This window comes from Rhinatrema bivittatum, chromosome 4, assembly GCF_901001135.1.
Source record: "Rhinatrema bivittatum chromosome 4, aRhiBiv1.1, whole genome shotgun sequence".
Taxonomy (NCBI): domain Eukaryota; kingdom Metazoa; phylum Chordata; class Amphibia; order Gymnophiona; family Rhinatrematidae; genus Rhinatrema; species Rhinatrema bivittatum.
In genome coordinates, this window is record NC_042618.1 from 187,205,713 (window position 1) to 187,228,556 (window position 22,844).

Genomic DNA, 22,844 nt, shown 5'->3' on the forward strand with positions numbered 1-22,844 from the left:
TTTGAAATGGTATTCCTTATAGCGATGAGGAGGTTGTTTGGAATTGTGTCTAAGGGATGAGACGATGGTTTCATTTTCTTGAGAATATTTTCAATCTCAAGAGCTGATGTGGTTTCGAAAGTTTCTAGAGTCGTATTTAGTTTAGGTGGAGTATTGGGTGGAGATGGAGGAGAAGAACTAGATGAAGAGAAAGAGACAGTCAATTTATCAATTTTTTCCTTGAAGTAATCAGCTAGTTCGGAGGCTTTTTTGAGAGCTTGATCATCTGGGATGGTAGGAGGGGATGGTTTAGTGAGGGCAGAAACGTAGGAGAAGAGTGCTTTCGAATCAAAGATGAAATGATGTATTTTTTTAGAGAAAAAATCTCTCTTTGTTTTAAGAATGTTGATCCTGTAGGCATTGAGAGTGGTTTTGTATACAACTAATGTTGTGGGGGATGGGTTTTTTCTCCATGTGTGTTCTTTATTTCTTAGTTCTTGTTTAAGCAGCTTCAGTTCAGTGGTGAACCAGGGTTTCCTGTTGTCAGGCGAAGGTTGTACTACTTTGGTGATTGAAGGACAGGTTAGATCAGCGATTTTATTGGTGATGTTGCACCATGAAGATATGGCTGTAGAAGCGTTGGAGAGATCAAGTTGAGATAATTCATTAGAGAGATGGTTGCTGAGAAGGTCTGTGGAACAGGGTTTCCTGAATTGAATAGTGGTTTTTGGGAATGAAGTGGGAGGATGTCCTGAGAGTTTGAGTGTCGTGTTAATAATTTGATGGTCCGTCCAAGGGACAGGAAAACAAGAGGGTGAATCCGGGGGCAAGATACACTGATTAATGAAAATAAGGTCCAACGTGTGGCCTGCTTTGTGGGTTGGGCTTTTTATTATTTGTGTGAAACCCATATAGCTGAGTGATGAGAGTAGGGTAACACAGTTTGTTGTTTGTGGTGAAGCGTCGACATGTATGTTGAAGTCTCCCAATAAAATGGCAGGTTTATCTGGGTTGAAATATTTGGCGGTAAGTTCGATGACCGGGGAGGGGTCAGAGTCTATAGTTCCAGGAGGAGCGTAGAATAGGCCAATTTGAAGATGCTCGGATTTAAAAACTGCAAACTCTATGTTTGATGTGATATTTGAATATTGTAAAGTTAAACCTAGCTCTTTCTTGGATGCTAGGAAAAGACCTCCTCCCTTTCTTTTGAGTCTAGGGATGGAGAAAAAATTGTAAAGTTGAGTAGGTAGTTGGTTTAATAGAGCTATATCTGTGGGTTTAAGCCATATTTCTGTGATTGCACAGATATCTGGGTTTACTTCTGTAAGGTAATCATTTAAGATGTGTGTTTTTTTCGAAAGCGATTGTGCGTTGAAAAGTGTTAGGGATAGAAGAGAAAGGCCCAGGAATTGTGTGATTGGTGAAATCATTATTGGAATTAGCCTTTGTTGACGGTTGTAATGTTGTGGTAGAGGTTTAGTTTGATGATTGCGTAATTTCCTGATGATTGGAATGGAGTATGAACCATGGCAAAAATGGTGATGTAAGGGGATTGGGAAACCAGTTAGCATGTTGATTGTTGATGTTAACTCAGCTGTCTTGACTCTTGTTGCCTATGTAAACCTAAAATTTTTTGAGGGTGAAACGCTGAGTTCTTTTCAAGATATGAAAGGAGAAAGACGTGGCCAATGAAGCAGGTTCTGTTCTCAGAGGCTGCACAAAGGGGGGGTCCGAGTGATGGATGCTGGAGGTTGAGGTTGAGAGAGGACCAAGTGAGGTAAGCTGGAGGTTGAGTGTAGTCCGAGTGATGGATGGTAGAGATTGAGTGTAGTCTGAGTGAAGGGAGCTGGAGGTTGAGTGTAGTCCGAGTGCTGGATGCTGGAGGTTTGATTATGGGTTTCTGAAAGAGGATTGTGATTCAGAGAGGGTCTCTGGTCAAAAGGAGGGCGGGTACTTTCCCTTTGTAGTCGGGAGATTCTCAGCCGAAGGTTGTTGTCTATATATAGACAACAACCAACAAGGACTAAATTACATAGTCGAGTAAACAAAAGCATGGGTGTAGCTTGCTTATTGAGCAACTACCCCTAACTAAGCTACATATTCAATTAGATACAGTTCCAACACTGCTCTCTACATTAATGGTGGGGTGGAAGGGAAATAAAACTAAAAGGTACTAAGAGCCAAGCGTAACAAGTAAGAGGGAAAAAAAAGTGCAAAGCTTGCTGGGCAGATTGGATGGGCCGTTTGGTCTTCTTCTGCAGTCATTTCTATGTTTCTATATACAAAATTACCTCCACGTCATTCCTGTCCCCTTCCTTTGGCCTGTCACCTATTATTTCTTTCCTGAAATCACAAAGAGGAAACTACACATCTTTACTCCTCCTACAAATTCAATAACTGTTCCTCTGACCCCATACCCATCCAGCTCTAACTGCTCCGCAGTCACCCCCTCCATCTCTCACATCCTCAATTTATCACTTTCCACTACAACTGCTGCCTTAAAAATATGCTGTGATCATATTACTTCCCAAAAATACCTCACTGAACCCTACTTGCTCTATCACATCTCCTTCCTCTTTCACAAGCTATTAAAAAATGCCATTCCTTTCCATTATCTTGACTTTTTCATCTCAAACCACTCTCGATTCATTCCAACTTGGTTTTTTCCTACTATATTCCACAAAAACAGCCCTTGCTAAATATCTCCAGCAGCCTGTTTCCTTGTCAAATCAAAGGGCTTTATTTGACCCTTATCCGTGATCTGCTACATTCAACACTGTTGATCACCACCTACTCCTTGATACTCTGTCCTCACTTGTATTTCAGGATTCCATTCTGCCTTGATTTTCTTTGTATCTCTCTCATTGCACTTTCAGTGTATGCTCTGGTGGTTGCTCCTTCATCGCTATTTTACTGAATTTGTGTGCCTCGGAGCTGTGTCTTAGGACTTCTTTCTCTCGGTACTTGTTCCCTCAATGCTCTGGTCGTCTTCAATTACTTTCAATACCATCTTTATGCTTATGATTCCCAGATCTACCTCTCTACATCACAAATTTCACCAGAAATCCCAGTCCCAAATCTTAGCCTGCTTGTCTGACATTAATAAAATGTCCCACTGCCACCTTAAGCTTAACACGTCCAAACCTCCTTCTCTATTTCTGTGGATAACACTGTCATCCTTCTAGTTCCTTCAGCCTGTACTCATGGGGTGATCTCCAACTCCTCTCTCTCCACATATCCAAACACTGCTAGAATGTGTTTTTCTCCATATATGATCACAAAAATCCATTCCTTCATTTTTGAGCACACTATCAAAACCCTTACCCACACACTCATTGCCTCCCACTTAAACTACTGCAACCTACTCCTCAAATATTTTTCACTGAACCATCTCTCTTCACTACCATCTATTCAAAATTCAGCTTTGTGATTTATTTTCCATTAATGTCCCTACAATCATTACATCCCTCTTCTCAAGTCATTACACTGGTTCCCTATTCACTTCCACATATAGTTCAAGCTTCACTTACTCACCTATAAGTGCACTCATGCTGTAGATCCTTATTACTTCTCCTCTCTTATCTCTCCCTGCACCCCTCCTGTTGAACGTGGGTCATTGGGCAAGTCACTTTTTTCTATACTCTTTTCCTTCATCAACTATAGACTCCATGCTTTCCATTTTGCTGCTCCTGGAATAAGACTTCCCCAGCCAGTACTTGATGCTCCCTCTCTGGTCTTATTCAAATTCAGCATATAAAAAATAAAAAAAAACCCACCCTTTTGAGGTTGCTTTTAAATCTTAACCCCAGTTCTCCTAATCAAACCCTTATTGGTTTAAACCATTTTCCATAATAATTAAAGTTCCTATATTCTCTTATTTGTCCTGTTTGTCTGTCTTCAATATCAGATTTAATGTTTGTCTCAGCTTGACCATTTGGAGTCACAACCCACAGCTGGACAACTACCTCAATGAATCTGGCCTAAAAGTTTTAGGAAGTAAAATTTATACTAATTGACCAGAAATGTATAATTTACAGTATCTAGTTAAAAGGCACTGCAGATCATCCATATCATCTGCAAACTGTTTTCACTGTGCACAGAAAGGTGTATACAAATGCTAATAAATTTGCATCTGAATATATATGCAATATATGAGGGTCCTGCATGATTACTTAAGGATTCCAAAATCAAATGTTTAACTATTTTTGAGAAAATACTACTTACCTGATAAAGCAAAATTGCTTACCTTGCAATAGGTGTTATCCCAGGACAGCAGGATGTAGTCCTCACATATGGGTGACGTCATTCACGGAGCCCTTAAGCGGGAAAAACTTCTGGCAAGTTTCTAGAAGCTTTTGGTTTGGCTGCCTGAGGCTACTGAGCATGCCCGGCATGCCATGATATTCCCTGCCACAGGGGTCTCACTCCAGTCTTGTATGTAGCAATAAGCGTTAGCAAAATAAACTAATAAAGTCCGATGCCCAACTCCGCGGGGTGGCGGGTGGGTTCCGTGAGGACTACATCCTGCTGTCCTGGGATAACACCTATTACAAGGTAAGCAATTTTGCTTTATCCCAGGACAAGCAGGATGCTAGTCCTCACATATGGGTGATTAGCAAGCTAGAGGCTGAGTCATTGTCCATGCAGGTAACCGGAATGCTTTGTTGAAGAAATGAGTCAGCCGAAGAATATAGCAGGATGGATGTAGAAGGAGTTGGGATTAAACTGGAAACAAGTTCTTTAAGACAGATTGTCCATAGGCTGAATCCTGTCTTCCTTCCTTATCCAAACAGTAATGAGCTGCAAAGGTGTGAAGGGAACTCCATGTTGCTGCTTTACAAATGTCAATAATTGGCACTGAACGAAAATGTGCTACTGAAGTTGACATGGCTCTTACTGAATGTGCCCTTACTCGCCCTTGGAGAGGAAGGCCTGCTTTTTCGTAGCAGAATTGTATGCAATCTGCTAACCAATTGGATAGAGTATGTTTTCCCACTGCTTTACCTGGCTTATTTGGATCATAAGAGACAAAAAGCTGATTGGATTTTCTAAGGGATGTAGTGCGATTCAAATAAAAGGACAATGCACGTTTACAGTCCAAAGTGTGTAAAGCTCTTTCCCCTTGGTGAGAGTGAGGCCTTGGAAAGAATGTGGGTAGAACTATCGTTTGATTTAAGTGGAATTCCGTAACTACCTTAGGAAGGAATTTTGGATGTGTTCGGAGAACCACTCTGTCATGGAGAAACTTTGTGTAAGGTTCGTATGTGACCAGTGCTTGCAACTCACTAACCCTCCTAGCTGATGTGATGGCTACGAGGAAAATAGTTTTCCACGTGAGAAATTTAAGGTCACAGGAATCTATGGGTTCGAACGGAGAATGCATTAACCTTGTTAAAACCAGATTCAGGTCCCATTGTGTAGCTGGGGGCCGAATTGGTGGCTTAAGGTGAGTGAGACCTCTCATGAACCTAGTGACGAGAGGTTGTGTGGATATAGGTGCCTCTCCTATCTTATTATGATAAGCTGAGATTGCGCTGAGATGTACCCTGATTGATGATGTCTGAAGACCAGAGTCTGAAAGATGGTACAAATAGTCTAAAAGAGAAGTAGTGGGGCAAGTGAAGGGATCTATATGGTTCTGCTTGCACCAAAAAGTGAACCGTTTCCACTTGTAAGAATAATTGCGTCGTGTGGAAGGTTTTCGGGAAGCTATAAGTACCTGAGAAACATTAGTTGAAAGATTAAGGGATTGTAGGATTAAGCTTTCAACATCCATGCTGTCAGGGATAGGGATTGAAGATTGGGATGACGCAATCGACCCTGATCCTGAGTGATGAGATCGGGAGCTACTCCCAGGCGAATTGGATCCTTGACTGACAGGTCTAGCAGTGTGGGAAACCATACTTGTCGAGGCCAATAAGGGGCTATGAGTATCATGGTCCCTTTGTCCTGTTGTAGCTTCACCAACGTCTTGGTGATAAGCGGTATTGGAGGATATGCATATAGTAGGCCGGAGTTCCAAGGGCGAGCAAAGGCGTCCTTGGCTGGGTGGTTCTTCTGTTTGTGCAGAGAACAGAAGTTGTGTACCTTGTGGTTCAGATGCGACGCGAAGAGATCTGTTGATGGTTGTCCCCACCGTTGGAAGATCTTGGTCGCAATGGAGGGATTCAGAGACCACTCGTGCGGCTGGAACTGGCGACTGAGTCGTCTGCTAGGACATTTTGAATCCCTGCTAGATAAGTGGCCTGCAGGAACATTGAGTGGTGAAGGGCCCAGTCCCAAATCTGTGCTGCTTCCTGACAGAGGAGATACGAACCCGTACCTCCTTGTTTGTTGATGTACCACATGGCTACCGTATTGTCTGTTTGGATTAGCACAGTCTTGTGTGAAAGGCAGTCCTTGAACGCATGCAGAGCATAACGTATAGCTCGAAGTTCTAGAAAATTGATTTGATATGTGGCTTCGAGTTTTGTCCAAGTTCCTTGAGTTTGAAGAGTGTGAAGATGAGCTCCCCACCCCAAGGTGGATGCATCTGTAGTTAATGTTATCTGTGGGATCGGTTTTTGGAATGGTAGGCCCTTGCGTAAATTGTCCCTGATCGTCCACCATTGCAGCGAGGCTCGAAGTTGGTGGGTTACCTTGACTTGATAATATAGCGGTTGAATGGCTTGGATCCACTGAGATCGTAGAGTCCATTGGGTGAGTCTCATGGCAAGTCGTGCCATAGGAGTGACGTGAACCGTGGAAGCCATGTGGCCTAGCAGGATTAGAAACTGATGAGCTGTCACTTGTGGTTGAAGTGATATGTAGTACGCCAGCTGGGACAGCGTGTGTGCACGGTCCTTTGGAAGAAAAGCTTGTGCTAGGTTTGTGTTTAATTCTGCACCTATATATTGGAGTAAATGAGATGGGTGCAGGTGGGATTTTTGATAATTGATGAGGAATCCCAACTTGTGTAGTAACTGTCTTGTGCAATGAAGAGAAGTTACTGCTCCTTGCTGTGACTGACTTTTTATGAGCCAATCGTCGAGATAAGGGAACACATGAACACCTTGTTTGTGCAAATGTCCTGCCACCACAGCTAGACATTTGGTGAATACTCGTGGAGCTGAGGCTAGGCCGAACGGCAAGACTCTGTATTGGAAATGTTGATTTCCCACCTTGAATCTGAGGTATTTGCGATGTGGTGGGAAGATTGGAACGTGAGTGTAGGCGTCTTGAAGATCCAGAGAACAAAGCCAATCTCCTTGTTGTATGAGTGGAAGCATGGTTCCTAATGATACCATCCTGAATTTTTCTTTCCTGAGAAATTTGTTGAGATTTCTGAGATCTAGAATGGGACGTAGGCCTCCGGTTTTCTTTGGAATGAGGAAATACCGGGAATAGAATCCTCTTCCCTTCTGATTTTGTGGTACATGTTCCACAGCTCTTGCTGTCAGAAGAGCAGATAATTCTTCTTGTAATTGAGGATTGTTGTCTAGATAGGAGTTTATTGGTGGAAACTCCTGAGGGGGAGATGTGAAGTCTAGTTGGTAACCTTGACGAACTATTGATAAGACCCACTGATCTGTTGTAATATTGTCCCATTGTGTGTAAAATTGGGAAATTCTTCCCCCAACTGGTAAGTGTGGATGAGGGTTTGGTAGTTGGCAGTGTTCTCTGGAACGGGTTTCAAAAACCAGAGGTTGAAGTTGTTTGAGGTGGTGGCTGAGGCCGTGCGGCTCTTTGCTGTCGCTGTTGAGGACGCTGTTGAGTTCTCGCAGGCCGTGGTCTGGTGTTTTGTGGATAATATCTCCTTGGCCTGTAGAATGGACACTTTGTGTCTCTACGGGGCGGCCTACGTGGAGGATGAGATGATGTGTCCTGTGACAAAGAGGAGAGCTGTTTCAAAGTCTCAGAGTGATCTCTAAGTTGTGCTACAGCGTCTTGCACTTTTGTGCCGAACAAATTGTCACCCTGACACGGCAAGTCCACCAATTTGTCCTGAACTTCTGGACGCAAGTCCGAAGCTTTAAGCCAGGCCCACCTTCTTGCAGAGATTCCAGATGCTGCAGTTCTAGCAGAGGTTTCAAAGGCGTCGTATGCTGCTCGAACCTCATGCTTTCCAGCATCTAAGCCCTTTTGAACAATCTGTTGAGCTGCCTCCTGTTGAGACTGAGGCAGGGAAGGTATAAAGTCCTCTATTTGCTTCCATAAATTCCGTTGGTGCTGCGTCATGTATAGTTGATAAGCAGCAATTCTGGAATTGAGCATAGCCCCTTGATAAATCTTTCTGCCGATGAGGTCTAGAAACCTGTTATCCTTTCCAGGGGGAATAGAGGCATGCGTTCTGGATCTTCGTGACTTCTTTTGGGCAGATTCCACTACTAGGGAATTGTGAGGAAGCTGCGTTTTTTCAAATCCTGGTGCAGTTTGGACTAGATAGGTAGAGTCCACCCTTCTGTTGACTCCAGGAGTTGTGCAAGGGTGCTCCCAGATTCTTTGTTGGAGCTGCAGCAACACCTCATGTACTGGAATAGCCATATTATGCTTTGGGGAATCTACGAATTGTAAGATTTCCAGTGTTTGTTGTCTTTCGTCCTTTTCTGTTTGAAGTTGAAAAGGAATAGATTCTGACATCTCCTGGATGAATGCTGAGAACGATAAGTCCTCTGGAGGGGACTGTTTCTTTGCTTGAGGAGGAGTATGTTCAGATAGAAATTCCTCCGAAGAATGGTCAGATTGTGTATCTGACCATGTATCTGATATGGGCTTGTATTTTTGAGAAATTTGTACTCTAGATGGGGACATCTCAGATGTGCCCTGCAAGGGATCCTGATGATCAGGGGAAGTATCACTTACTTCCATCTCCCTCTCTATTTCTTCCTCTTCTTCAGATCCAACAGGCAGGGAGGCCAAGAGATCCTGGTATCGCTTCGTGAGGAGTGCATGTAGTTTTCTTTCAGTAGATCTGTCAGGGACAGGCTTGGATGTGTGTTTAAACTTCCCTGGTGCCTTTTTTGAGACAGGAATTAGACCGTGTACAGGAGGTGCAGTTGAAGCTATTGTATAGTGAGGTGCCACTGTAGATGAAGAAATAGGCCTAGGAATCCATGAGGATGCAGAGGTCATCGATGCTATCGATGGCTGCAGCGGGATCAACGATGAGGCTATTGATATGGAATCGATAGCCCGTGTAGTATCTGAGCCGGTCAGGATCGTTGATATCGGCATCGTCATCGAGGTCGATGGTTGTAGAGCCACGGAGGTGGATGGTGGCATCGGCATCGAAATCGATGGTGCCATCGACTGTATAGTCGGCATCGACTGGTCGTTCGGCATCGGCCCGATGGCCGGCATCGACTGTAAAGTCGGCATCGACTCGGTGGTCGGCATCGACACTGAGGTCGGAATCGGCGAAGACGCCGGCATATTTTCCTTGAAGACATCAGTAACTATTTGCTTGATTAAAGCCTGTAAGTCAGATACTGATGTCGATGGCAGCGATTCTGTAACGCTGGTCGATGACTTTTTTCGGCGTTTAGGCACCGGTTCCTCTGGCGGTGGAAGTGGAGGACTTACATGATGTCTTCGGTGCTTATGTGGCGGATGAATTTCAGACGCCGATTTTGTCGACGATGTCGACGGGGTAGGCGAGGAGGCGTCCCCCGATCCTTCGGCGAGGCGTTTGGTTAACAATAACTTTTTTGTTACGCCGGTCGGCGAGGATTTGGAGGAAGTTATCGGTGATGGCGGCGTTTTAATTTGAAAAATTTGAGCCATCTTTTCGTATCTGAGTTTCCTACCTTTCGCCGTCATTTCTTGGCACTGGGTACAGGCCGCGATGTTATGGTCCTTTCCCAGGCAGTGAACGCACTCGACGTGCGGATCTGTAATTGACATAGTCCGGTTGCAGGCCGGACATTTTTTGAACCCTGAAGTTCTGTCGGTCGACATCCTTCGATCGGTGTTTCTTTTTTGAAGAAAAAGTTATGGTGTTTGTCACCAGCCGGTGACAAACCGAATGAGACCCGGTAGGGTGAAAAAAATTATAAAAAAACTTTTAACGTTGTGAGGTAATCACAGGCTCCTAAGAAGAACGCGATGCAGTCAGCAGCGCGGAAAAAAGAAGACTGGAGTGAGACCCCTGTGGCAGGGAATATCATGGCATGCCGGGCATGCTCAGTAGCCTCAGGCAGCCAAACCAAAAGCTTCTAGAAACTTGCCAGAAGTTTTTCCCGCTTAAGGGCTCCGTGAATGACGTCACCCATATGTGAGGACTAGCATCCTGCTTGTCCTGGGATAATTTCCTTTTCTTTACGACAGACAGATGAATCCAGAACAAGTGGGTTATGCACCTCCACCAGCAGATGGAGACTGAGCAAGTTGACATCATTGTACATATACCCCCTGCAGTGACCTCAGCCTGCCAGTATTCTCTTCAAAACCAATTGTGGACAGACTAGCAAAAAACCTAATTAAAAACAGATTACTGTGTCAATACTAAGGTAAATAGGCAACACTGAGCTCAGATAAGAAAATAACACTAGGCTAGGGACTGGTGGAACACTTACCAGTGAGCCCTAGGAAACACCCGGGAGGATCAATACACAACCATCTGTCAGCCGAAGGAGGGAAGCTGGATTCAGCTGACTGTCCTAAAGAAAAGGAACCTATCAGGTAAGTAATGTCTCATTTCTTAGCGTCCAGTCAGATTAATCCAGAACAAGTGTGATGTACCCAAGCTAGTCCCGAGGAGGGCGGGAGGCTGCCCACGGTCCTGTCAAAACCACATGTGCAAAGGCTGTCTCCTCCCAGATTTGCATATCCAGATGATAATACCTGGAAAAGGTAAGGAGGACCACATCGCAGCTCAGCAAATGTCAACAGGAGACAACAATCTAACTTCTGCCTATGACACTGCCTGAGCCCTAGTGGAATGAGACCTAACCTGACTAGATAACTGCTTCCCAGCATCCACGTATGCAGCAATCTACCTCCTTAAACCAGTGAGCTATTGTAGCCTGTGAGGCTAGCTCTCCCTGCCTAGTACCGCCGTGAAGGATAAACAGGTGATCAGACTTCTGCAAAGGCTCGGTAACCTTTAGATACCAGACAATATGTCTCTTGACATCCAAGGGTTGCAACAGGTGATACTCCTCTGCATCTGTTTCCCTGTCCAGAGACGGCAGTGAGATGGACTGATTCAAGTGAAACTCAGAAACCACCTTCAGTAAAAAGAAACTGTACACAGCTGGACTGCCCCTGGAGTCACCTGGAGAAATGGCTCCTGGCAAGACAAGGCCTGCAGTTCTGAAACCCTATGCGCAGAACAAATTGCCACAAGGAAAACTATTTTCACGGTCAGCAACCGCAAGGACAGAGCACGCAGAGGGCTAAACATAGGGCCTGCCAAATACTCAAACCAAATTAAGACTACATAGGGGCACCAGAAACCTCAAAGGAGGCCAAAGATGTTTCACTCCTTTCAGAAAACGAGCCACATCAGGATGTGTTGACAAGGATCCACCATTTACCTGACCCCTGAAACAGGCAAGAGCCGCTATTTGTACCTATAAGAAATTAAGAGTCAAGCCTTTATTCAAACCATCCTGCAAAAATTCCAAAATGAGCGGAATTTTGACCAAGGAAGGAAGAGTACCTCAATCCTCACACCGGGCCTTAAACATGCTCCAAACCCGCACATATGCCAAGGAAGTGGAGAACTTCCTAGCCCTTAGTAAGGTGGAAATCACTGCTGCAGAGTATCCACGTTTCAGCAAGCAAGCCCTCTTCAAGGGCCATACCATAAGATAAAATCGAGTCAGATCTTTGTGAAGCACAGGCCCCTGCTGTAACAGGTTCTTGTGTGCTGGAAGTCAAAGAGGCGAATCCACCAGAAGCCTCTGCAGATCTGTATATCACAGTCTCCTGGGCCAATCCAGAGTGACCAAGAACACAACCCCTCTGTGGCGTTTGATCCTTCGAATCAGTCTGCCCAACATGGGCCATGGAGGAAAGGCATACAGAAACTAGTCTTCCGGCTATTCCTGCACTAGGGCATCGATCCCCATTGACTTTGGATCTCTTCTGCAGCTGAAGAATCGCAGAACTTTCGCATTGCACAAAGTTGCCAACAGGTCTAGGAACGGGAGACCCCAACAATCTCGAATCAGCTGAAATGCTTCTTCTTACAACACCCACCCTCCTTGGTCCAGACTCTCCCTGCTGAGAAAGTCTGCTCTTACGTTGTCATTGCCTGCAGTGTGCGATGCTGAGAATCTGAGCTGGACCTCTGCTCATTCTAGAAGCTGATCTATTTCCTAAGACTCGCATCCGTCGCCAGAACTAGCCAGTCTGGCAGGGAAGGGGATCTGCCTGCAGCCACCTCTGCAATTCAGAGGAGACCACCATCGGCAGGTGGGACTGAGGATTCCACCAAGACAGCAGGGAACACTGAAGACGACATATGCACCCCTCACTCACGTTACCACTTCCAGGGTCACCGTCATTAAGCCAAGGACCTGCAGATAAGACTACATGGTCAGACAGAGTATTAAAAAACAGATGAAGTTGAGATAGCAACTTCTGAATTCGGGTTTCTGGCAGGGGCACCTTGCCCTGCTTTGTGTCTAACCGAACTCCAGGTATTCCAGTGACTGAGTAGGCTGAAGACTGCTCCTGGCTAGGTTCATCACCCAGCCAAGCTCCTGCAACAGAGAAATCACCTTGTGAGTCACTGGGCAGCTCTCTTCCAGTGACTTGGCGTGAATCAGCCAGTTGTCCAAATATGGATATACCAGGATTCCATCCTCTCTTAACTCTGCCACAACCACCACTATTAATTTGGAAAAGTTTCTGAGAGCAGTAGCCAGACCAAAGGGTAGCGCCCGGAACTGAAAGGATCCACAGGAATCGTTGATAATCTAGTCGGATGGGAATGTAAAGATATGCCTAAGACATATCCAGAGAGGTCAGAAATTCCCCCAACTGCATGGCCATGATCATTGAGCACAAGCTTTCCATTTGAAAATGCTTCACTCACAGATGACGGTTAATGCCTTTGAGTTCCAGGATGGGATTTTAAAAAAGAGCCCTCCTTCTTTGGCACAATGAAATAAATGGAATAGCGCCCCATATTTTCTTGAGACGTGGGCACAGGCACCATTGGCCTTCAGACTGAGGAGCCTTGCCAACTTATCTTCCACGGCCCACTTCTTCTGTGGGAAGTGGCAGGGAGACTCCATGAACATGTCCCGAGGAACACTACTAAACTCCATCGCATATACAGTATCATTAGAGAGACATTAATTGTAGAGAAATTATTTACATCGTTGAGATCTAAGAGTTCATAATAGTTCATTTTGATAACAACTTATTACATATACCGAACTCTTGCATACTTCAACGTGTTACTTTCTGCAGGAAGGTTTCTTACACGCTGTTACTTGGTTGGTGATTTCTCCTTTTTTGCATTGTGTTGCGCTTTTTGTATTGTGTGCTGTTTGAGTGATTCTGCGTATGCTCTTGTGAGTAGCCAGGTTTTTAATTCTTTTTTGAAAATTTTAATGCTTGGTTGTGTTCTTAATCCAGTTGGTAGTGAATTCCATAGTTTTGGGCTGTTGATGGATATGGCTCTTTCGCTTGTTGATTTTAGTCGTGTGATTCTTGCATGAGGGATTTTTAGAAGGCCTTTGTTCTTTGATCATAAGCTTCGTTTTGGATTGTGAGTTACAATGTATTTGCTTAGCCAGTTGCTTTGTTGTCCCATGATAATTTTATGCAGTGTTATTATTACTTTGTATATTTGGTATTTTATCGGAAGCCAGCGTAAAGCGATTAGTATTGGTAAAGTAAAGTAAAGTATTAGTAAAGTCAGCAAAATTAACCCAAGTGAGAGAAAGGGCTTTATCATTGGCTGGGCCCATACTATAGAACACGATGCCCCCTGAACTCAGATTACAGAGTAATCTCAAAACTTAAGAAAAATTTAAAAACATGGCTCTTTAAAAAAGCCTTCACTAAAGAGTCTGGAGGGTAGAGAATGAAAGTACATGGTAATGCAGATGAGAATGAATTTACTCAATCCTACATTTAAGAAGTAATATCTCAAAGAGATGGTAACTCAATAATATACCTGGACTTGAAAGGTAAGGTTAGCCTTGGAGGTCACATCAGCCAACCAATTTCTCAATCATAATTGACACCTGGCTGCCACTATTGAAGCCATCCCTCTGGCTGAAGTGCGAACCAAATCACAGGCCGCATCTACCAAAAAGGCAGCTGCCAGTTCCATAACCACCCTGGAATTTACCCCAGTGTCATCAACCTTCTAGAAGAGAAGCAAACAAGCGCGAGCCACCAAAGAACAACAAGAAGCAATCTGTAGAGACATTGCCATGGCTTCACATGCTTGCTTAAGTTTAGTCTCAATCTTTTTATCATGAGCATCCTTCAAGGCTGCTCCTCCTTCCACAAGAATAGTGGTCCACTTGGAGACTGCACACACAAATGCATCTACCTTAGGAAAACGTAAGCACTCTCTTACCACTGGATCCAGAGGGTACAGGCCTTCCAATATCCAACCCCCTTTGAAACTAGCCTCTGGGATGCCCCAGTCAAGATCAATCAATTCTTGAATGGCCTCCATCATGGGGAAAAATCAAGAGGCTTTACACAAGGAAAGCAAAATGGAATTTCTCTTTGGCTCAGACAATGAACCTGCCCCAAGAACTCCAAGCATTGTCGAGTCCAGGAAATCAGAGCTGGCAGTTCATCTTTATGAAAGAACCGTAAGTTTTATACGGTTCCAACCCGGGGAATTCACCATCCTCAAGAGAGGCAGGATCGGTGTCATCATATGTGCCATCCAGACCGCTATCCAGACGTTCCGCTGCCACTATAGGGGAGCTGCATCATGTAACCAAAGGTCCAGGCAAGGTTCCCACCTGTGTCTCTGCCCAAGGAGCATTGGACAGGGCAGAGAGTTGCACCTGAAGGAAGGATTGCAACCCCTGGAAAAAATTCTACCCATGAGAAGGTAGAGGAATCCAGACCAGGAGTAGCTTAAGGAGTACTTACTGATCTACCTTACCCTGCTGAGAAACCAGTTAGGGGAGAACCAAATACAAGTGCCCCACCTGAGTTGTCTTTACCTAGACCCACATTTGGCTGGGAAGAACCAGGCAGTGAAATCAGAGGAAGACAATTCCCCCTGAGCCTCTAAACAGTGCTGGCAGAAATCAGCAGGCACTCAGCAGGCTGAGATGCTCGAATATGACAAGCAGTGCAAAAAGAAAGACACTTAGGCTTCTTAGGTACAGGCGCATTATAGCCATCAATGCACTAAGCAGTGGCAGGAGACGAGTGTCCAGCTGCCTTTTTTTTTTTTTTTTTTTTATTACACGCACATCCAGGCGCTTACCTAGGCAGCCAAAAAAGGTAAGTGCACAAAAAACTAAGGCACACAATACCACTTGAGCGCAGGGAAACGGCACAGACTACAAGGCCTGAGCGAGCACCCAGAAAGGAAGCGCAGCACTGGACGCACAGTTAGACACACAAGCTGGACCGACAATCTTGTAGAGGGCAGCCTTAGTAAGCGCACAACAAAATGCCGTTGTGGTCTACCACGCAGCAGAAAGCCTCGGAGCAGAACCTAGCCTAAGGAGGTTGCTCAACCCGCCAGGCTACTCATGTCCCTCAACCTCCCACAGAGCGGGACAAACATCAGACCAGCATGCCTGTGGGGGAGAGGGCAAGTGCTGTCACTGCTGCGCTTGGCATCCTGCACCCGCTGCTTTTCAGCTGCTCAAGCAGCCAAGACCACGTTGACTGAAAACAGCCAACAGACCAAGGCACTCCTCTAAGGAATCACAGAAATCACCTCAGGTACTGCAGGAGAACTGGGTGAATTCATTTCCTGAATTCTCCTTTTCTTTAAAATAAAGCAATCCACATCCACCATCTGCTGCAGATGGAGAATATTGGCAGGCTGAGGCCACTGCGGTGCTATAAGTACTATGACATCAGCTTGCTCCATCTCCATCTGCTGGTGGAGGTGCATAACCCACTTGTTTTGGATTGATCTGACTGGATGCTAAGAAAAGAAGGATTTAAAATTTAAATAAAATAATTTTTACCATTAATGAGAAGAGAGATGGTCAGCATTAACAGACTGTTATAATCCTATCAGCCACAGCCATACTAATGGCTTATAATCAATCCTAGCTCTATTCTTTAAGTTTATTGTAATCAGTAAAAGTCCTGAGTCACTTTGGGTGCCCTCAACTCCCATAACATTTACAAATCCCTTTTCTTTCCTACAGGGAAACAGACCAGATCAGTTCTGCTGAAAGGTCAAAGCGCATTGTAATATCAATGAGCATCTTGAAAGCTACCCTGCATTGGTTAGAGCCTGAGGTAAAATAAGGAAATTAGATATCCTGAAATGTTCATACATCTTTGTTCTAAGTTATTAAACCTTTTGGCCAGTTTGTTCACATTTTACAGGTGCTTTTGAAAAACAGAATAAATTATGGGCAATATTCTGCACAAACTACTAAGCAAAATTGCCTACAATGCCAAAAGACATGTTCTGCTCCATGTTTCATGTCAACTGGCAAAACAAATAGTGTATAAATCTTGGCAAGTTCTAAACCTTAATAAGGCTTGAAAAATAAGAAGTGGGAAATGTAAATAAGCAGCAATACCTCCTTTATCCTTTCTTTTACTGGAAAAAAGGGGTCACTTAGAGGAGAGAGATTCAAATGTCATCTTTGAAATTTAATAAAAATAGGAATCAAAATAATGGATCTTTATTGCCTTTACTTGTGAACAACTGTTTTATGCAGAGCATTTGCTTGTAGGACAAAACAATTATCTTTAGCAAAACAAAATCCAAGAACATTTTTATTTCTAGGCATATCTAGGTACACCGCAAAACATAAATCCAATCTCCAAATAACCATTATTAAAAACAGTTTTCAAAATAAGATCTGACAGTAAGAATTATAAAATTGATTTAAGGAAAAAACACAGCAAATTCAAAAAAGTGGTGATGAGCATTGAGCATTAAGTCCTGGATCATTAAAAATGTGCAGCTTTAGGCCGGCCCAGTTGCAGTGCTGTTTACTGCCACGCAGAGTAAACCATCTCAGTTTTTCTGCTCCACAGGTCAGCCAGGACTTGGGATGCTGCAGGTCAACATTTACAAACACCTGGGAGGGCAAAGTCACAATGGTGACATCTGGTAGCAGGATTTAGAGTCTATGATTACAAGGTTCTAGGAAGAGCCCATCTGTATGGCCCCTGGCGAGGACTGGCACTACAATGATTGGACTAAATTAAGTTGAGAAGAAATACAAAAAACCAGGAGGAAGAATCCCTACGTAGCTGAGAATGAAGGGCCTATGGCACCAAGTCACAGCCTTGGTTCAGACTGAGCTGGAAGCCCAAAGAAGCAGGAGGAAACTGCAGGGCAAAAGTTTTTTTTGGGTTTTTTTGCATGCACAAGACAACCCCCCCCGTGCCCAAGATTTGTTGCATGGGGTCCCATTGTGATTACAAACTATTCACATCTAGTTTTATGTGATCCCTTACCTGGTCTTTCTGACTGGATCTTTAAACAAAGTCGTTTCAAGAACTCCAAAGGTAGCCGTATAACCTCCTAAAAAAAATAAATAATATTTGTAATGCTAACAAAATTCAATACCACCATAGACAGCTATTCTCTTCTTAACAGCAAGTGAAGAAATCAACAGCAGAAGCAGCAAGGTATTTAAAATGTAACAGCTAAAAGAAATGGCACAGCATCTAGAGAAAAGCGGTGGTGGTCCCACTTCACAAGAGTGGAAGCATAGAGGAGGCTGGAAGCTACAGGCCGGTTAGCCTGTCTGTGGTGGGAAAATTAATGGAGACTCTGCTGAAGGAAAGGATAGTGAACTATCTACAATCCAGTGGGTTGCTCGACCTGAGGGCAGCATGGATTCACCAGGGGAAGGTCCTGTTAAACATCTGATTTTTTTTGATTGGGTGACTAGAGAATTGGATCAAAGAACGCAGGATGTGATTTACTTGGATTGTAGTAAAGCTTTTGATACAGTCCCACATAGGTGACTTGTGAACAAAATGAGAAGTTTGGAAGTGGGTGCCAAGGTGGTAGCATGGACTGCAAACTGGTTGACTAACAAGAGACAAATGTGTAATGGTAAATGGAACCTACTCTGAAGAAAGAATGGTATTATGTGGAATGCCACAGGGATCGGGTTTGGGAATAGTTCTGTTCAATATCTTTTTGAGCAACCTGGCGGAAGGGACAGAAGGTAAAAATTTATCTATTTGCAGATGATACTAAGATCTGCAACAGAGTGGAAACGCCCGAAGGAGTAGAGAGATTGAAAAGTGATTTAAAAAAGCTTGAACACTGGTCGAAGATTTGGCAGCTAGGATTCAATACCAAGAAGTACAGAGTCATGCATTTGGGGTGCGGCAATCCAAAAGAACTGTGAAAGACACAAACTTGGAGAGGGACCTTGGTGTGATAGTGTCTGATCTGAAGGCGGTGAAGCAGTGTGACAAGATGATAGCTAAAGCCCAAGAATGCTGGGCTGCACAGAGAAAGGAATAACTATTAATTTAAAAAAAAAAAAAAATGGCTTTGTACAGATCCTTGGTGAGGCCTCACCTGGAGTACTGCATTCAGTACTGGTGCCAGTATCTCAAAAAGAATAAAGACAGGATAGAGACTGTCCAAAGAAGAGCAACCAAATTGGAGAGGTGTCACCAGTGGAAGACTTATGAGGAGAGGCTGAAGGATATGAATATGTATACCCTGGAAGAGAGGCGGTAAGGGGAGATATTTAAACCTTTTTTTATACCGACATTCATGATGGGTATCATATCATATATCGGTTTACATTGAACGAGGATAAAAGAGAACTTTAACATTAATCGTAGCTAGGAGGCTACTGGATATGATACAGATCTTCAGATACCTGAAAGGTTTTAATGATGCACAATCATCAAACCTTTTCCATTGGAAAGAAGTCAATAGAACTAGGTGGTCATAAAATGAAACTCCAGGGAAGATGACTCAGAACCAATGTCAGGAAATATTTCTTCACGGAGAGGGTGGTGGATGCCTGGAATGCCCTTCTGAAGGAAGTGGTGAAGACAAAAACGGTGAAAGATATCAAAGGTGCATGAGATAAACACTGTGGATTCCTAAAGGCTAGAGGATGGAATTAAAGAGAGTGCATGCAGGTAACTGGAGGTAACTTGCTGGTGTGGCAGTTGGTACCCCAAATCTCAGTATTAAAGCTTAATGCAACTCCGCTCTCTGCCTCAATAGCAATGGGAAAAGGGAAATAGATTCAGACAGCAACCAATGAGGGCCCCAACGTTTACAGTCTGGGGAACAAACAAACATTGGGGGTAACTTGCTGATGTGGCATTTATTACCCTTAATCATTAAGCCTGATACTTCTGATGCAGCTCCATCATTGCTCTATGCTTAGACGGCAAGGGTTAGGGAAAATCAGATTCAGACAGCATCCGAGGTGCCTGGGTCGGGGAAACTGATAAGCATGAGGGCAACCTATACAGTGCAGCAGATACCGGCATAAGCTTGCAGGGCAGACTGGGTGGATCATTTGATCCTTTTCTGCCACTGCTTCTATGTTTCTATCTAATGTCATCACAAATTTTGTTCCAACAGATATTATATACCCTAATATCCTGAAATAAGAATCATTCGAGGGGGGGGGGGGGGCGCAGGTTGTGTCATGCATTAGTAAAGCAAAATTGCTTACCTTGTAATAGGTGTTATCCCAGCAGGATGTAGTCCTCACATATGGGTGACATCACTGACTGAGCCCTATTGCGGGAAAATTTCTGTCAAAGTTTCTAGAAACTTTTGACTGGCACTATGAGGCCACTGAGCATGCCCGGCATGCCATGATATTCTCTGCCACAGGGGTCTCACTCTAGTCTCGTATTGTAGCAATAAGCTTTAGCAAAAAATAAAATAATAAAATAACATACCCAACTCCGCGGGGTGGCGGGTGGGTTCTGTGAGGACTACATCCTGCTGTCCTGGGATAACACCTATTACAAGGTAAGCAATTTTGCTTTATCCCAGGACAAGCAGGATGCTAGTCCTCACATATGGGTGATTAGCAAGCTAGAGGCTGAATTATTTTGCAGTGAAGCAACAGTGAAGTATTGTTGTTGAAAATGAATCAGCCGAAGATTACAGCAGGTTGGATATAGAAGGAGTTGGGATTAAATTGGAAACAAAGTTCTTTAACACAGATTGTCCATAGGCTGAATCTTGTCGTCCTTCTTTGTCCAAACAGTAATGAGCTGCAGAATCTTGTCATCCTTCTTTGTCCAAACAGTAATGAGCTGCAGAGTCCATATTCTGCTCCCCGAGTAGTATGAAAAACTTGGAGATTGTAGTGACCACTGCCATGCAGTCAGAGTACTCCTCAGTCTCCGGCACGCCTCTAATTCGAATGTTGCAACGGCGGCTTCGGTTTTCAATGTCTTCCATCTTCTCAGAGAGTTGTTGACATTGGGAATGAAGCGATTCGTTTTCCTTTTGAAGCACATGCCATCCCTCTCCCTGAGTGTCCAGTCTAATCTCCGTTTCATCAAGTCTCCGGGTGATCTCTGAGTGTTCTTCTCGGATTTCTGCAATTAATTTGTCATTTCAGTTTTATAGGTTTTTATATCATGTCTTATTTCCTGTAGCCAGCTTCTTATTTCACTGCGTGTGGGATAATCCGCGTCAGTCCCGGCTGCCATTTCGCTCGTCTCCCTGACTTCATCTTGCGGCTCCGTTGTCGCCATCTTGCCTCGCGCCGACTCTGGTTCCTCGCAAATTTTTGCATAGGAAAATTTCTGTAGATCCGTCGTTTTTCTCTTTCCCGGCGCGGCCATTGAGAGCTCAAGGTGCTAAGCTTCCCAGAGATGTAAGCAGGGGGTTTAAATAAAATGCCAAAAGATGCGTTTGGTCTGAGCGAGACTGAGAGAACAGATTCAAGGTGCTTTCATGAGAAGTGACATCACTTCCTCCATCTCAAGGAGTTGAATACTTTTACAAGCTACTGTATATCCTTCAGGCCTATCCTGTAAAGTGCGGCCGCGTTTACCCTGCTCCTAAGCCGCTTTTAACTCACGTTCCGGCCGCGTTAGCCCTTCCTGCGATCCCGAATCCCCTTTAACCTACTCCTACCGCGTCCTAAATTCCCCGGGTAACCCCTTCCGCCCGCGGCATGTATATTGCATGCAAACGAGCCAATTAGCTATTCCCCTAGCATCCCGTAACCCGCGCCCCGACTAACGCTACCTTTCCCTGCCGTTTTGTCGCGCGTTTAACCTGCAAACTTACCGCCTACCCTGACCCAGGCGGTAGAGGCATGGGTAAGGGTAGGTGGCAAGCTTTCCCCCAGCCCCCGCTCACCTGCCCCGGCCGCGATCATGGGTGCCGGTCTCCGTGGCAGCCCCAGTCCTCTCCCCTCCTCCCGAAGCCAAAAAAAAAAAAAGCTTTTTTTTTTTTTTTTGGCTTCGGGAGGAGGGGAGAGGACTGGGGCTGCCACGGAGACTGCTTTCCCCCGTGCAAGTAAGTTGTTTCGCCGCTTGTCTCTTCTCCCCCCCTCCCGGAGCAGGGCGCGAAAAGCAGCCTTGCTCCGGGAGGGGGGGGGGGAGAGATGACAGCGGCGAATCCAAAAAATAAGCGAAAAAAACTTAAAAGCTAAAAGTAAGTTGCTTCGCCACTGTCATCTCTTCTCCCCCCCTCCCGGAGCAGGGCGCGAAAAGCAGCCTTGCTCCGGGAGGGGGGGAGAGAGATGACAGCGGCGAAGCTTTCCCCCAGCCCGGACGCCGGCAAAAAACTTACTTTTTGCAGCCAGCCATGAGCAGGAACACGATCTGGCCTGCCTTAGCTCCTCCCGACAAGATGGCCGCCTGCACGGGGAAAGCGTGCAATTGGCCGCTCAAGACGTGACGTCACAACATCACGTCTTGAGCGGCCAATTGCACGCTTTCCCCGTGCAGGCGGCCATCTTGACGGGAGGAGCTAAGGCAGGCCAGATCGTGTTCCTGCTCATGGCTGGCTGCAAAAAAGTAAGTTTTTTGCCGGCGTCCGGGCTGGGGGAAAGCTTCACTGTTGCTAGTGTCCCCCCTCCTCCCGGAGCAAGGCGGCTTTTCCGCCCTGCTCCGAGAGGAGGGGGGACACTGAAAAGTCGTTTCGCCGCTGTCTTCGCCGTTGCTTCGCCGCTGTCTTCGCCGTTGCTTCGCCGCTGTCAGTGTCCCTCCTCCTCCCGGAGCAAGGCGGCTTTTCGCGCCCTGCTCCGAGAGGAGGGGGGACACTGACAAGTCGTTTCGCCGTTGCTTCTGCGCTGTCGCCGCCATTGCTTCCTGGTATCTGTCATTTCAAATGACATTTGAAATGACAGATACCAGCGTGGCGTGAAGCCTTAGGCCCGCGCACCCAGGATCCTGTATAGGCGCTCTATCCAGTATCCTGGGTTGCGCGGGCCTAAGGCTTTTCGGACGCGGCTTACATTTACATATAATTAGGCTTCAGGATCGAGCGGTAGGTGAGCTGCACTGTGCGGGCGGTAACCGCGGGTGCTGTAGGCACTAACGCAGCTCTTCCTACCGCTCGGTACTGGATAGGCCTGCTTGTTAGCTGGGGAAGACATTTATTCTGCTCACTGTGCTTGTATAATTTGTTTTCCTTGTTTTTACTGAATCATTTTTACTGATTTGTTTTTATTATACTTTGCAAATACATATGCTCATAATCACACCAAGTATTCTGTGTTCATTACTACTACTATTCTGGCAACCCTTGGTTAGCTCTGTGTCTGTGTCCTACT

At 45.0% G+C, this 22,844-nt stretch overlaps 1 protein-coding gene across 4 annotated transcripts in view; it reads right to left on the reverse strand.

The window, feature by feature from the left end:
• IPPK (inositol-pentakisphosphate 2-kinase) overlaps window positions 1-22,844 on the reverse strand; it is a 189,672-nt gene that overhangs the window by 87,795 nt on the left and 79,033 nt on the right. For all 4 annotated transcript variants that reach the window (XM_029599379.1, XM_029599381.1, XM_029599376.1 and 1 more), the window contains exon 5: window positions 17,560-17,626. In XM_029599379.1, coding sequence (XP_029455239.1) covers window positions 17,560-17,626 — 67 coding nt within the window. The remainder of the gene's footprint in view (window positions 1-17,559; window positions 17,627-22,844) is intronic.